At 40.3% G+C, this 16,006-nt stretch overlaps 1 protein-coding gene across 1 annotated transcript in view; it reads left to right on the top strand.

Moving 5' to 3' along the window:
- The window catches only part of SEL1L3 (SEL1L family member 3), a 112,409-nt gene that overhangs the window by 79,656 nt on the left and 16,747 nt on the right, over positions 1-16,006 (top strand). Inside the window, exons 16-19 of the mRNA XM_073609138.1 lie at positions 1,907-2,034; positions 7,314-7,397; positions 8,188-8,278; positions 11,581-11,665. Coding sequence (XP_073465239.1) covers positions 1,907-2,034; positions 7,314-7,397; positions 8,188-8,278; positions 11,581-11,665 — 388 coding nt within the window. The remainder of the gene's footprint in view (positions 1-1,906; positions 2,035-7,313; positions 7,398-8,187; positions 8,279-11,580; positions 11,666-16,006) is intronic.

Raw genomic sequence — 16,006 nt, forward strand, 5'->3', positions numbered from 1 at the left:
GGGGTCACCGGGTGACATCCTTTCCCGACAAGCTCGGCGCTAGCTCCCACGACAGGGCTCGCAGGTGTCAAATCTCGCCGATAATGGCGGTGAGATTGACACAATATCGCGGTCACCTACTGTATAAGGACTCTGCAGTAATGGGAGCCTGAGGCTATCAGTAAAGTATATAGCTAGTCATAAGAGGTTGGATTATCGATCGTATGTTTTTCTGAGAAATTGTTTACCAATGATGCCATCATTGACTTAAGAAACTTTGTTTGAAAGAATAAAAAGTGTAGATCTAAAAATGTGTGCTTCTGATCTTATCTGTCACTCCCGCACACTTCTGTATTTAGGGGAATGGTGGTTTGCGAAAACAATAATCTTTCATTGTGGCACCCCGTGCCCCGAGGTTCTGATACCATCCAACATCTAATGATGAATTATTTGGGATAAGACCAAACGCGATCATTGTGTCATATCACATGAGGCACTATCCTATAAAAGTTCATTCTAAAAGGTTATTATAATACAGGAGAATGCTAAACCTTTGTTTGCATTATTCTTTCATGAATTCCTGTTCTATCATAATTGTTTAAACAAATAAATGTTCATGACCACAAAAAATTTTCTTCCGGATGTACCAGTACTTTTTTTAATAGCACCTATTTATTACTATAATATACAATCTCTGACTTTTGCCAAATGAGAACCACACTCATCGATAAGAAACAAGAAACATTTCCACCCTTTTTCTTAGATTTTTTTGGCCACTACGGTCAAAATGATAAGCAATTTATCCCTTTGAGATGATGGAAAATCAAATAAACATTTAGAATACTGTAGTTAAACAAAAGCAAACTAAAATCTAACCGCATGTGGCCACCATATGGGATGGAGGAGGAGAATAGGCTCTGAAATGTAGTCTGTGACCCTTACATTTGATCAATGATTGTTATTTGTGTGGGTTGTGGAACAAAAAAGCTGCCAGACCCAATGGCCATGGCATATACTCATATTTCATTGTGATCTTACCCCAGCCTGGGTTGTGCATTGGTTCAATCAGAAAAAGTCACATGTATTTCTGTATGTTTTATTCACTTCAATAAAATTTTAAGGAAGAAAAAAAAAGAGTCACTTTTTTGTCATCTAAAGTTATACATACAGTATATATAATTAGTGTGTTGATTTTTTTGGGGGGGAAATTATATCCAAAATTGCAGCAGACAATTATTTCATAAAACATCAGAAAACAATGCAAATGTTTGCTTAGTTAGTACACAAGTTTTTTCTCTGTTTTGACAAACATTTTTTGTAATTTAAAAAAAGACAGCAAATTGCTGTTTTTGCAAAAGTGGTCAATCTTTTGCACTAGTTTATGTGTATCAGTGTTTGCACCTAAAATGTTCTCACAGGCTTATGCTGTCCATACATATAACAATACTTCTGTTCACTATAACATCTGTATTAATGAAAGAATAGGATTGCAGAATTCAGGTGGTTTCATCAATAATAAATCTTTTTATCCAAAAAAGTAAAAAATTGGTGGGTCAGTTTATCTTTATTTTTGCTGTGTTGAACAATCCATTTTTGCAAGAATATTTGAAATCAATGTATTCATGATCTGTTATTCAGCTTTATGTGGATGGCCGGAATTAGTTGTTAAATCTTAGTACTGTGCAGTCTGTTATTTACACATTTATTCAAGATTTAACACTTATTGAATTATACATTTCTCAATTATAAACCATGAATTTTAGAGGAAAATATATATATATATATATATATATATATATATATATATATATATATATATATATATATATATATATATATATATATATATATATATATAATATATATCTCGTACAATGTCATTTGTTTTTTAGTAAACATTACTAAAACCAATATTTCTTGCTCACAGACACGTGCCTTTGAATACATGTCTAAAGCTTCAGATGGTGGCCATATTGAAGCCTCTATCAACGTAGCACAATATTTAATAATGGGAAGTTTAAGGAACGCACAGAGAAATCCAAAGGCAGCTGTATTGTAAGTAAAACATATGGTATAGTTGGTATATCATAGGAGTGTTTGTTAACTCCTATTAATGTTTATACCCCTTTTTAAAAGCCTACAGTGACCATGCACTCCCTGGTGTGGCTCTACTACCAGTACCTTTTTGACATTTATTTCCGGTACCCCTAAATATCTTTAAATGTGTTCCAAACAAACCATTATGTTTTTTTTTTTATCTAAAAATAGTTACTGATATCCATATGATATATGATTTATTGAATATAATGCTAGGCTGCTGTGATGAAGCAGAAGTATCTTCTGAGTTGACCAGAGTACTCCCTGGAGTACATATACTGTATACTGCTAGTAGAGAGCCAATGTGCAATACAGGATAAATATAATTTACAAATGTTGGACAAATATGAATCTAAACATTGTGTATATACAGTATATATACTCACCAGCCACTTTATTAGATACACCTGTTTAATTAAGAAAAAGAGCTGCGCTAATAGTGAGAAAAAAATAATAAATACACAATGTAGTGAGCAGGCAATGAACAGTCATATATACACATAAGATAGTGATTTAGAGCATAACCTGCAAGAAAAACCAATACAAATGGATATAGTCCAGAGGAAACACACACATGTGACTTCTTGAATAAGCAAAAAATAATCCAATATAACAAATGGATAGGTCATATAAAAATAATCCATGGGATTTAAATAAAAATAGAAAATAATCATTGAATGCATATAAAGTCTCTTCCATGAAACTTTCCAACGGGAAATGAGGGTTAAGAACACCCTGTGAGGGATCCTCTATACTTAAGGACACTGTGAATCCACCACCACATAGATTAAAGGCTTACCAGCTAAACAAGCTGTGGAAGCTTGTGGCCAATACCCGGCCTGGGCCTTTAGGTCCTCCCGGCACCTCCAGTGGCTGATCAAGCCAAGCGTTCCTACAGGCTTAGTGGAAATCAGCATTCAAACGAGCAGCCACAAGTGGGTAGGAGTGCCCGAGACGACGTCTGCTTGGTAAAGAAAAGCGTACGGAGGAGCCAAACTTATCTTGCATACACATGGTCACACAAAGTTGTCGGAAAATCTGATCATTCTGAACGCGGTGGCGTAAAACACGTACGTCGGGACTATAAACGGGGCAGTAGCAAATAGCTTTCATCTCTTTATTTATTCTGAGCATGCGTGGCACTTTGTGCGTCGGATTTGTGTACACACGATCGGAATTTCCGACAACGGATTTTGTTGTCGGAAAATTTTAAAGCCTGCTCTCAAACTTTGTGTGTAGGAAAATCCGATGGAAAATGTGTGATGGAGCCCACACACGGTCGGAATTTCCGACAACAAGGTCCTATCACACATTTTCCGTCAGAAAATCCGACCGTGTGTACAGGGCATTAGTGTTACAAGGTCTCACATGTGAATGGGGAGCAGGTGTGATAAAATTTGGTGTTATTGCTCTCACTCTCTCATACTGGTCACTGGAAGTTCAACATGGCACCTCATGACAAAGAACTCTCTGAAGATCTGGAAAAAAAGAATTATTGCTCTACATAAAGATGGCCTAGGCTATAAGAAGATTGCCAAGAACCCGAAACGGAGCGGCAGCACAGTGGCCAAGACCATACAGCGGTTTAACAGGACAGGTTCCACTCAGAACAGGCCTTGCCATGGTCAAACAAAGAAGTTAAGTGCACATGCTCAGCGTCATATCCAGAGGTTGTCTTTGGGAAACAGACATATGAGGGCTGACAGCATTTCTGCAGAGGTTGAAGGGGCGTGAGGTCAGCCTGTCAGTGCTCAGACCATACGCCGCACACTGCATCAAATTGGTATGCATGGCTGTTGTCCCAGAAGCAAACTCCATCCCCAAGAGGTTTAAGGCAGTGCTGGAAAATAATGGTGGCCACACAAAATATGACACTTACATACCCTGGCAGAATTTATGATTTCTTGGCCATTTTTCAGAGAATATGAATAATTAAAGCTTTTCTTTCACTCATGGTTAGTGTTTGGCTGAAGCCATTTATTATCAACTACCCAAATGACCCTGATCAAAAGTTTACATACCCCAGTTCTTAATTCCGTGTATTGCCCCCTTTAACATCAATGACAGTTTGAAGTCTTTTGTGGTATTTATGGATGAGGCTCTTTATCTTCTCAGATGGTAAAGCTGCCCATTCCTCTTTGCAAAAAGCCTCCAGTTCCTGTAAATTCTTGGGCTGTCTTACATGAACTGCACGTTTTGAGATCTCTATCTTTAATGATATTGAGGTCAGTAGACTGAGATGGCCACTCCAGAACCTTCACTTTATTCTGCTGTAGCCAATGACAGGTCAACTTGGCCTTGTGTTTTGAATCATTGTCATGTTGGAATGTCCAAGTACGTCCCATTCGCAGCTTCCTGGCTGATGAATGCAAATGTTCCTCCAGTATTTTTAGATAACTGTCATAATCACTTAGTGCCCCTGCTCCTCATTCCTGCACCCGGGTGTTGGCTGTTGCTTTTCCCCTGTCTGTGTTCACCCTGTAAGTTGATTGATCTGATCAGTCACCTGATATAAGCAAACCAAACACTCTATCCCTGGCTTGTGATAGAGACAGTTACCTGCATTGTTCCTGATCATGCCTCCCATTTTTCTGCCTTGCTTTGCTGTTGGATTTCCCTGTGTATGACCCAGATCGGATATTGGACTTTTTCCTGAACTCAGCCTGCCTTATTACATGGACTGTCTTAGAACCACGCTATCTGTCTGCTAAAATGCAAGTAGTCTGTTGTTTGCTCTGTTTGCGTCTGAACTGGTGTGGTGGCCAGGCACTATAGCATTGTGTATAAGTCCTGGGGGCAACCTAGTACAGGTAGGCCTGATGTCTTTCTTGGTCTACCAGTATGCTTGCCTTTAACCACCTTCCCATGTTGTTTGTATTTGGTCCATGTTTTAGACACAGCCGACTGTGAATAACCAACATCTTGTGCAACACTGCGTGATGATTTACCCTCTTTAAGGAGTTTGAGAATCCTCTCCTTTTTTTTCAATTGACATCTCTGGTGTTGGAGCCATGCTTCATGTCAGTCCACTTGTTGCAACAGCTCTCCAAGGTGTGATCACTCCTTCTTTTTACCTACATACTAACAAGCAGATTTAATCTGATGCAGGTGTTAGTGTTTGTAATGAAAATTTACAGGGTAATTCCATAATTTTTTCCTCAGAGTTGAGTGATTCCATAATTTATTCCCTGTGCTTGTTCTATAAATCTAACTGTTACTGGCCACCACAATTACTTTTCTTGATTTCTTTTAGTGTTTCTTAAAGCCAGAAAGTTGCCATTTGAAATGCCTTTTAGTTTTTGGCCATGTCTGTGATCTGCTTTTTTTTCTACACCAATAAACAACTGAAGGAACATCCTCAGGGACTGGTGATTCCATAATTTTTGCCAGGGGTTGTAGAATAAATACCTGACTTTGATTTGATATCAATCTTCTGTTGTAGTCTTCTGCACAGCAAGATTCAGATTAGGAACTCAACTCTAGGGGGTCTATGTATAAACAAAATTTTCTGTGTGAAGGTGTCAGTAATTCACAAAGGTGTCACAATACTTTATCGGAATTTAGTTAATTAATTTATATCCTAAAATTGATTGAGGTATTTCAGGAAATTTAGTGCATTATTGTCACTAGATGGAGTTGATGATTCTAGGAAATAATTAAGCAAATTACTGGAAAACTCATTATGTGTTTGTTCAAATGAGTGAAACGCATTCGCACAGCAGATTGTTTATACATAGACCGTAGAAGTCAGGATGCAGAGACTGCCTTCTGACAGGGAACATGCTGATAGGAGAAGAGAGCTAAGTGAACAGAGCGATTCCTTCACAGTGTAGTGCTGAACCTTCACTGTCCAGGCTGGTTCTTGTCCACCTTTTACTTTCTGTTAGGCATGTCTTGATCATAGCTCTTGGAGGGGATAAGGGACTATATACAAGATTTTAGTAATGACAATGGTATCATTAGCAGTAATCAGCATGGATTCATGAAGAATCGTTCTTGCCAAACCAATCTATTAACCTTCTATGAGGAGGTGAGCTGCCATCTAGATAAAGGAAGGCCCGTAAACGTGGGGTATCTGGATTTTGCAAAAGCATTTGATACAGTTCCCCATAAACGTTTATTGTACAAAGTGGGCATGGACCATAGGGTGAGTACATGGATTGAAAACTGGCTACAAGGGTGAGTTCAGAGGATGGTGATAAATGGGGGAGTACTCAGAATGATCGGGGTGGGAAGTGGGGTCCCCCAGGGTTCTGTGCTGGGACCAATCATATTTAATTTGTTCATCAACAACCTGGAGGATGGGTTAAACAGTTCAATCTCTGTATTTGCCGACAATACTAAGCTAAGCAGGGCAATAACATCTCCACAGGATGTGGAAACCTTGCAAGAAGATCTGAACAAATTTGATGGGGTGGGCAACTACATGGCAAATGAGGTTTAATGTAGAAAAATGTAAAATAATGCATTTGGGTGGCAGAAATATGAATGCAATCTACTCACTAAGGGGAGAACCTCTGGGGGAATCTAGGAAGGAAAAGGACCTAGGGGTCCTAGTAGATGATAGGCTCAGCAATGGCATGCAAAGCCAACAGAATATTGGCATGCATTAAAAAGGGGATTAACTCCAGAGATAAATCGATAATTCTCTCACTCTACAAGACTCTCTGGTCTGGCTGCACCTGGAGTATGCTGTCCAGTTCTGGACACCTGTCCTCAGGAAGGATTTGAGGACCTTAATTATGAGGAAAAGTTACAAAACTGAACTTGTTCTCTCTGGAGAGGAGATGCTTGAGAGGGGATATGATTTCAATGTACAAATACCGTACTGGTGACCCCACAATAGGAATAAAGCTTTTCCGAGAATGGGAATTTTACAAGACACACGGCCATTCACTAAAATTAGAAGAAAAGCAGTTTAACCTTAAAGGCTAGGGTGTGGAATTCTCTTTCACAGGGATATACAATGTGATACTGACATAAAATCACACACATGGGTTGGACTTGATGGACTTGTGTCTTTTTTTCAACTTCGCCTACTATGTAACTATGTAATAGGATAGGATGAATACAGTTACAAATCATTTGACAGGCAAAACTGTTTTTATATACTGTACATATATTACAGCTGTATTATTAGGTTCTTGTCTAGAGTTCAACTTTTAGGAAATAGATACTTGAAAATATAAAAATACAGATTCTAATAATAACATAACTAGTAAACCTACTTTTCACAGTTTGGCGAAGTTTGTGGCTGAACAAAATGGAAATGTTGGACTCGTTATCAGAAAAGCTGTAAATGCCTATTTGGATGGATCAATGTAAGTAAGAGAACTACACTTTAATTGAGATTGTTTCCCAAACAGATTCAAGCATATGAGGATTTTTACTAAACATCATTATAAAAATTACTTTTTTATATTTTATTTTAATAGAATACAATATTTGATGTGCAAAAACAGTATGTTTTCCTGTTTCCCTCCACCTCGTTTTAAGATTTGCTGAGTTTTTTCTTTGGTGATCTTTACACGACTGGTACTTTTGCAAGCTATGAACATAACAACATTTATATAAAAAACAATTAATGTGCAAAAAAAAGTCTTGATGAACTGATGCTCCCGATACCCTAAATTGTGAGGTGCGATCCTTTTAGAAGGTTTTGTCATTTGGGCAAAAGGGGGCGCAATATGGTAAGTATGATGCTGAGGTAGATGTACATACCTACAGCAATGCATCAGCATTTCCTAAAGCTTGCCTGCCCCTTCCTCACTCCTATACATCTCCGTTGGCCAGTGAGGAGGACCATCATAGGGATAGACCAGTAGAAATTTGTGTGAGGAAGGGAAGAGGTTAAAACTTAGCAGCAAACTCTAATACTGCCTCTTGGCACTTGCGCCTCATACCAGTAGCAATATGCCCCCCATTTTTTCCAGTGACTGGGTCTCTTTAAAATACCAGCTATGCTTACATATAAAAATTGTCTTCAAGGACTATATCTGTGTTGTCCATAGGAACCATAGAAACAATATCCACACAACTCATTGTGGTGTTTATGGCAATCTGACATTTTGCCTCTAAATGAATGATTATGTTTTGTGTGATTTTCTGCAGAAATGAGGCTTTTTTGCATTTCATCTTGGCAGCAGAAGCGGGTATTGAATCATCTCAGACAAATGTAGCATATCTCTGTGAGGAACTTCCTGTAAGTATCCCCAGATTGTTCTTTTCTCATAAAAAAATAAGTGAGTAACATGTGACAGTGTTGTGCCCTGCTACAGTGTGAAAAGATTATTGTGTCACCCAGTGTTCTCATACAGGCAGGTTAAGGGGCTCCAGGGTGCTTGTATCAAAACAGAAGAAACAGGATTTTCAGTTTCCTCAACCTGGTAAAAGCTGATTGGGGACCTGGAGTCCGGAGACTTCATAGAGACTTGGGAGGGATGAAGTCTCTAATCCTGGGTTCTGGTTTTGCAAACAACCAACGCATTAATTGGACAGGTGTGTTTAGAAGTTTTTATTAGTGAAATGACCAGGCGGACAAAGGACATCTCAGCCCGGGGTCACCTAGGGGATAGGAGGGAGCCAGTGCAGTATGGAGCTAAGAAGTGTGAGTACATAGCTTGTGTGGTAAGATTGTATGGAGGATGCAGGCAAAGGGCCTGAAGTGTGAGGCCAGAGCGGCAGCGCATTGTAGGAGGCTGATGTACATTTGTTTTTTGTGGCTAAGATATTCCCTTCCTGTGAGGGAAACCCATGTGATGTCTTGAACTTTGTTTTAATAAAAGTGTGCAAGAAAAGCCCTTAAAAAAGATGAGAAGAAGTGAGAGGCTGCATCTTTAACCACTTGCTGACCAGCCGCCGCAGTTGTACTGCGGCAAAATGGCACGGCTGGGCGAAACAACGTTATGTAACGACGCTTCACCCTGTGGCCACTAGTGGCGTGCGCTGCACGCCCCCGATGCGAGTGCCCAGCGGTCACTATCACCGCCGGGCTCATGCGATCGCTTCTGACACACGGTGAACCGGGATATGTGTGTGTAAACACGCAGTTTCCGGTTCTCTGAGGGTAGAAGAGACAGATCTTCTGTTCATACAGCGTATGAACAACGATCTGCCATCTTCCCTACACAGTCCCCTCCCCCTTCAGTTAGAACACACACTAGGGAACACAATTAACTATTATTAATTATTAGGTATCTATTTACTTGGCGTAACATCATCTTTTATATTTGACCAAACAGTTGGGTATTTTATTGTGTTTTTGTGCATTAAAATTCACTAAAGTGTATTTTTCTCCCAAAAAAATTGCATTTGAAAAACCGCTGCGCAAATACTGTGTGACATAAAAAATTGCAGCACCCCCCATTTTATTCTCTAGGGCCTCTGCTTAAAACTATATACAGTTGTGCTCATAAGTTTTCATACCCTGGTAGAATTTATGATTTCTTGGCCATTTTTCAGAGAATATGAATGATAACACAAAAACATTTCTTTCACTCATGGTTAGTGTTTGGCTGAAGCCATTTATTATCAATCACCAGTGTTTACTCTTTTTAAATCATAATGGCAACAGAAACTACCCATATGACCCTGATCAAAAGTTTAGATATCCTGGTGATTTTGTCCTGATAACATGCAAGTTGACGCAAAGGCATTTGTATGGCTATTAAAGGTAACCATCCTCACCTGTGATCTGTTTGTTTGTAATTAGTGTGTGTGTATAAAAGGTCAATGAGTTTCTGGACTCCTGGCAGACCCTTGCATCATTTATCCAGTGCTGCACTGACGTTTCTGGATTCTGAGTCATAGAGAAAGCAAAGGAATTGTCAAAGGATCTGCGGGAAAAGGTAACAGGAAAGGGATATAAAAAGATATCAAAGGAGAATACCAATCAGCAGTGTTCAAACTGTAATCAAGAAGTGGAAAATTAGGGGTTCTGTTGAAACCAAGCCACGGTCAGGTAGACCAACTGAAATAACAGCCACAACTGCCAGGAAAATTGTTCGGGATGCAAAGAAAAACCCACAAATAACTTCAGGTGAAATACCGGACTCTCTGAAATCATGTGGTGTGGCTGTTTCAAGATGCACAATAAGGAGGCACTTAAAGAAAGATGGGCTGCATGGTCGAGTCACCAGAAGAAAGCCATTACTGCGCAAATGCCACAAAGTATCCCGCTTACAATACGCCAAACAGCACAGAGACAAACCTCAAACCTTCTGGCACAAAGTCATTTGGAGTGATGACAACAAAATTGAGCTTTTTGGCCACAACCATAAATGCTACATTTGGAGAGGAGTCAACAAGGCCTATGATGAAAGGTACAGAGGTGGATCGCTGATGTTTTGGGGATGTGTGAGCTACAAAGGCACAGGAAATTTGGTCAAAATTGTTGGCAAGATGAATGCAGTATGTTGTTAAAAAATACTGGAGGAACATTTACATTCGTCAGCCAGGAAGCTGCACACGTACTTGGACATTCCAAAATGACCATGATCCAAAACACAAGGCCAAGTCAACCTGTCATTGCCTACAGCAGAATAAAGTGAAGGTTCTGGAGTGGCCATCTCAGTCTTCTGACCTCAATATCATTGAGCCATTCTGGGGAGATCTCAAACGTTCAGTTCATGCAAGACAGCCCAAGAATTTACAGGAACTGGAGGCTTTTTGCCAAGAGGAATGGGCAGCTTTACCATCTTAGAAGATAAAGAGCCTCATCCACAAATACCACAAAAGACTTAAAGCTGTCATTGATGTTAAAGGGGGCAATACAGGATATTAAGAACTGGGGTATGTAAACTTTTGATCGGGGTCATTTGGGTAGTTTATGTTGTCATTATGATTGAGTAATGAGTGATGAGTAAACACAGTTGATTGATAATAAATTTCTTCAGCCAAACACTAACCATGAGTGAAAGAAAAAGTTTTTGTTATTCATATTGTCTGAAAAATGGCCAAGAAATCATAAATTCTGCCAGGGTATGTAAACTTATGAGCACAACTGTGTGTGTGTGTGTGTATATATGTGTATGTGTGTGTGTATGTGTGTATATATATATATATATATATATATATATATATATATATATATATATATATATATATATATATATATATATATATATATATATATATATATATATATATATATATATATATAAAAAATAAAATATTTGGGGGTTCTAAGTACTATTTACACTTATGTGAGAAGTGTATGAATAGGTCTGGGTGTCAAGTGATTAAACACAGGGATGAGAACGGTGCACTTAGTGTGAAGTGACCCGTTCCACACTTGGCAACGCTCACTTTAACCCCCACAAACTCAGATGAGTGTTTCATCCTCCCTTGTAGATTAACACTAACATAGATGTAGCATAGAGCTTGTCTCTTCCCCAAACCACAGGACAACAGAATTTGAAGTACATAGGAGATAACTATTACTAAAACACCCATGCCACATATACAGTCTTCCCTGCATAAATAATAAAAATTCTACTTTTGCAGGAGCTGTCTTCATTTCTGCTAAGGGATACCTGCGTATTGAGGTATTATAATTTGTCGGTACACCAGCCCGCTCCCTCAACATATGGTGGGTATTCATTATACCATGTTACAGAATATAGATTACTTAATAAAGCAATCTTAATCGTCTTTTGAATTTTTATTTGTGCCTTAAGCGGACGTTTCACCTCAGTGACAAGGTCTGCTTATTAAATATGCCCAACCCCCCCCTAAAACACTGCATGACTGTACCTGTTGAGGGACACATAGGTAACATACTCCTCCTTCCTAATCTTCCATAGCTTGGAGGGTGATGTCATCTTCCTGCCGACAAGATCTCAGAGAATGCTGAGCAGCATGTTGTGAGAAGACGCAGCAGCAAAGCGCAGGATCATCTTTTCATGAGATTGAGCCACTTAACATTATCTGAGATCTTGGCCAAAAGCAAGAGGACCTCACCCTTACCTAGGAGCTGGGGGAGGATGTTGGAAAAAAAAGTAAGTACTGTATATAGTTGAATTATTTTCCCTCCCAAAGGTATGTTTATGTAGCTTTTTTTTTTTTTTTTTTTTTTTTTTTATTTCATGGACCTGCTATTAGTGAACCGTTTGTCAGTAGGTTTATTAAATAAAGGAAATAATCTAGTGAATTCATTTGTAGCAATGCCATTACAGTTCTAAGAGATCAGTTATGATTGGTTGCTGCTTTTGAATAGTGTCTCCGATCTTTGTCATATACTTATTTTTAAAAACAAGCATATGCACAGTTTTATTAAGCCATCCTGCCAACAAAACATCTATTTTTCCTGTTAAATTTGATTTTTAGCCTATCATTTTGAGACAGCACTGACCGTGTTGCTGATCTAGAATTGTGCATTTTATATTTAAAATGTACTTTTACTGAGTGTGTGGTAGTGACATATACTGTATATTAATTAGGGTAAAGCTGTCCCACCATAATATTTTTCAGCCACTAGGTGGAACCATGCGCTTTGCCTTTTATGTTTTACATGTGATCATTAGATCATCAGTCTTGATCCAAGAACATGAAACTGAAGTACATTGATAATATCCAATAGAACCATAGGAATAGATTGGTGGACTTTATTACAAAATCATTATTTGGTGCCCTGGCTACTCATCCACTATCGCAAAGCAATTTTGCTGCAGATATTCACCTAAAGACAGAAGTGAAATGGTTTGTAAACCTGAACACAATGTACATTTAGACATCTTGAATTTAAGACTGGCTTAGTAAGACTAGGTCAACAAAAGATTTACCTTGTTTTTACTATTTACAGTACATTTTGTCATGTTACAACCAAAAAAACTTTAATGTTTTTTGTTGGGATTTTATGTGATAGACCAACACAAAGTGGCACATAATTGTGAGGTGGAAGGAAAATGATAAATGGTTTTCAAAATATTTTACAAATAAATATGTGAAAAGTGTTGTGTGCATTTGTATTCAGCCCCCTTTACTCCGATACCCCTAAATAAAAACTAGTGGAACCAATTGTCTTCAGAAGTCACCTAATTAGTAAATAGAGTCCACCTGTGTGTAATTTTAACCTCAGTATAAATAGAGCTGTTTTGTGAAGCCCTCAGAGGTTTGTTAGAGAACCTTAGTGAACAAACAGCATCATGGAGGCCAAGGAACACACCAGACAGGTCAGGGATAAAGTTGTGGAAAATTTTAAAGCAGAGTTAGATTATAAAAAAAATATCCCAAGCTTTGAACATCTCACGGAGCACTGTTCAATCCATCATCCGAATATAGAAAGAGTATGACACAACTGCAAACCACCAAGACATGGCCGTCCACCCAAACTGACAGACCGGGCAAGGAGAGCAATAAGCAAAGAAGCAGCCAAGAGGCCCATGTTAACTCTGGAGGAGCTGCAGAGATCCACAGCTCAGGTGGGAGAATCTGTCCACAGGACAACTATTAGTCATGCACCCCACAAATCTGGCCTTTATGGAAGAGTGGCAAGAAGAAAGCCATTGTTGGAAGAAAGCCATAATAAGTCGCATTTGCAGTTTGCAAGAAGTCATGTGAGGGACACAGCAAACATGTGGAAGAAGGTGCTCTGGTCAGATAAGACCAAAACAGAACTTTTTGGCCTAAAAGCAAAGCGCTATGTATGGCGGAAAACTAACACTACACATCACCCTGAACACACCATCCCCACCGTGAAACATGGTGGTGGCAGCATCATGTTGTGGGGATGCTTTTCTTCAGCAGGGATAGGGAAGCTGGTCAGAGTTGATGGGAAGATGGATGGAGCCAAAGACAGGGCAATCTTAGAAGAAAATCTGTTAAGCCTCCCTCACACCTGCAAAAGACTTGAGACTGGGGCGGCGGTTCACCTTCCAGCAGGACAATGACCCTAAACATACAGCCAGAGCTACAATGGAATGGTTTAGATCAAAGCATATTCATGTGTTAGAATGGCCCAGTCAAAGTCCAGACGTAAATTCAATTGAGAATCTGTGGCAAGACTTGAAAATTGCTGTTCAGACACTCTGGGGTTGATTTACTAAGGCAAATAGGATATGCACTTTGCAAAGTGCAGTTGCACTCTGCATGTGCAGTTGCTCCAGAGCTTAGTAAATGAGGTAAAGTTTCACTTTGCAAAGAATACCCAATCACGTGCAAGAAAAATTAAAAAAGGCAGAGGAGAGACAGTTTTATATTTTAAATACCAGTAAGTATAGTTAAATAAGGCAGAGGGGAGACCGTTTTACCTACCTGATCCTCCGCTCTCCCTGCAGATGGCACTCTCTCACGATCTGGCGGTGAACTGTCCCTCTGCGTCCTTGTGTTAAGAGCAGGGCTATGGACCTGCTGTGGTCTTGATGATATCAGGACCCTAGATCACCAGAGCAAGGGGGTGCAGAAGCTGCAGGGACTGGTCTAGCTGCAGGGAAGAGCAGAGGATCGGATAAGTATATTTCCTTTTACTGTTTCCCTAGACATAAATGAGCAATTAACCCTTGCAGTGCAGGCACAGCCCCACTTCAAGGGATAGTTTTTTATTTGCCTGGAGTTGGGCTTTAAGATTTCCCCCACTTCAGTGGCAGTGGTCAAAAGGACAATTAGAACAATAAACCTGGGTTCCAGGCGCTGTTGGCTGTGAAAACACCTGATGCAGGATTTGTGTACAAACAGCTCAACTGTGCTGCTATCACATAGCATGGGATTGAATGCTGAAGGGAAGGCTAACAACAAGAGCTGGCAGCGCTAAGGGGCTGGGGTGATCGATGTTTACCAGTAATGGCAATGACCCACAAAGTGCATCTGATATACTGTTGACGATTTATTCACAAATACGGTTAAAACCATGTATATGCCACCAGAAATTTTTGGGCCCCTTACACAGCTTTATTTCTGCCCCCCCCTCCCCGAGCCTGACCACCAACATTCACCGGCCACCTCACCTGTACGCACTCATTCCTGTATATATGTCGGCCTCCCTCACACCTGTATATATGTCAGCCCCCCCACACACCTGTATATATGTCAGCCTCCCTCACACCTGTATATATGTAACCCCCCCCACACACCTGTATATATGTCAGCCCCCCCCACACACCTGTATATATGTCAGCCTCCCCCCACACACCTGTATATATGTCAGCCTCCCTCACACATGTATATATGTCAGCCTCCCTCACACCTGTATATATGTCAGCCCCCCCCACACACCTGTATATATGTAAACCCCCCCCCCCCCACACACCTGTATATATGTAAGCCCCCCCCACACACCTGTATATATGTCAGCCCCCCCCCCACACACCTGTATATATGTCAGCCCCCCCCCCACACACCTGTATATATGTCAGCCTCCCTCACACCTGTATATATGTCTGCCCCCCACACACACCTGTATATATGTCAGCCCCCCCCACACACACCTGTTTATGTGTCAGCCCCCCCACACACCTCTATCTATGTCTGCCCCCCACACACACGGCTGTTCCTTCAGAGTCCTGTGCCGTAAATGGTGGCTCCCCCACGCGGGCGCGGAAGTGACGGCATCGTGGCTCCGGCCAGTTGCACAGCCAGGGTCTGCGGACCAGGAAGGAAGACTGGTGAAGATGGAAGCAGTCTCCAGCGGTGACAGTGTTTTGCTGGAGGGCTTCGTTTTCAGGTAAGTTTCACATAATGTGCTAGAATGTGAGTGTTCATACTAGCACATTATGATATTACCTTGCAGGTCAGAAAAAAGAAAAAACTCACCCAGCGGTTTACTACCGCTTTAATTGCCCCAACCCCCCCCCCATACTGTATCTATCCAGCACTTTGCCTGTCTCCCAGTCTTCTCTCTCCCCTCTATGCTCTCTCACAGACTTGGCTGAGAGCGGCAAGAGCCATTGGCTCCTGCTGCTGTTGATCAAATCCTGTGAGCAGTGATCAGGGGGGC

The sequence above is a fragment of the Aquarana catesbeiana genome, linkage group LG01, assembly GCF_042186555.1.
Source record: "Aquarana catesbeiana isolate 2022-GZ linkage group LG01, ASM4218655v1, whole genome shotgun sequence".
Taxonomy (NCBI): domain Eukaryota; kingdom Metazoa; phylum Chordata; class Amphibia; order Anura; family Ranidae; genus Aquarana; species Aquarana catesbeiana.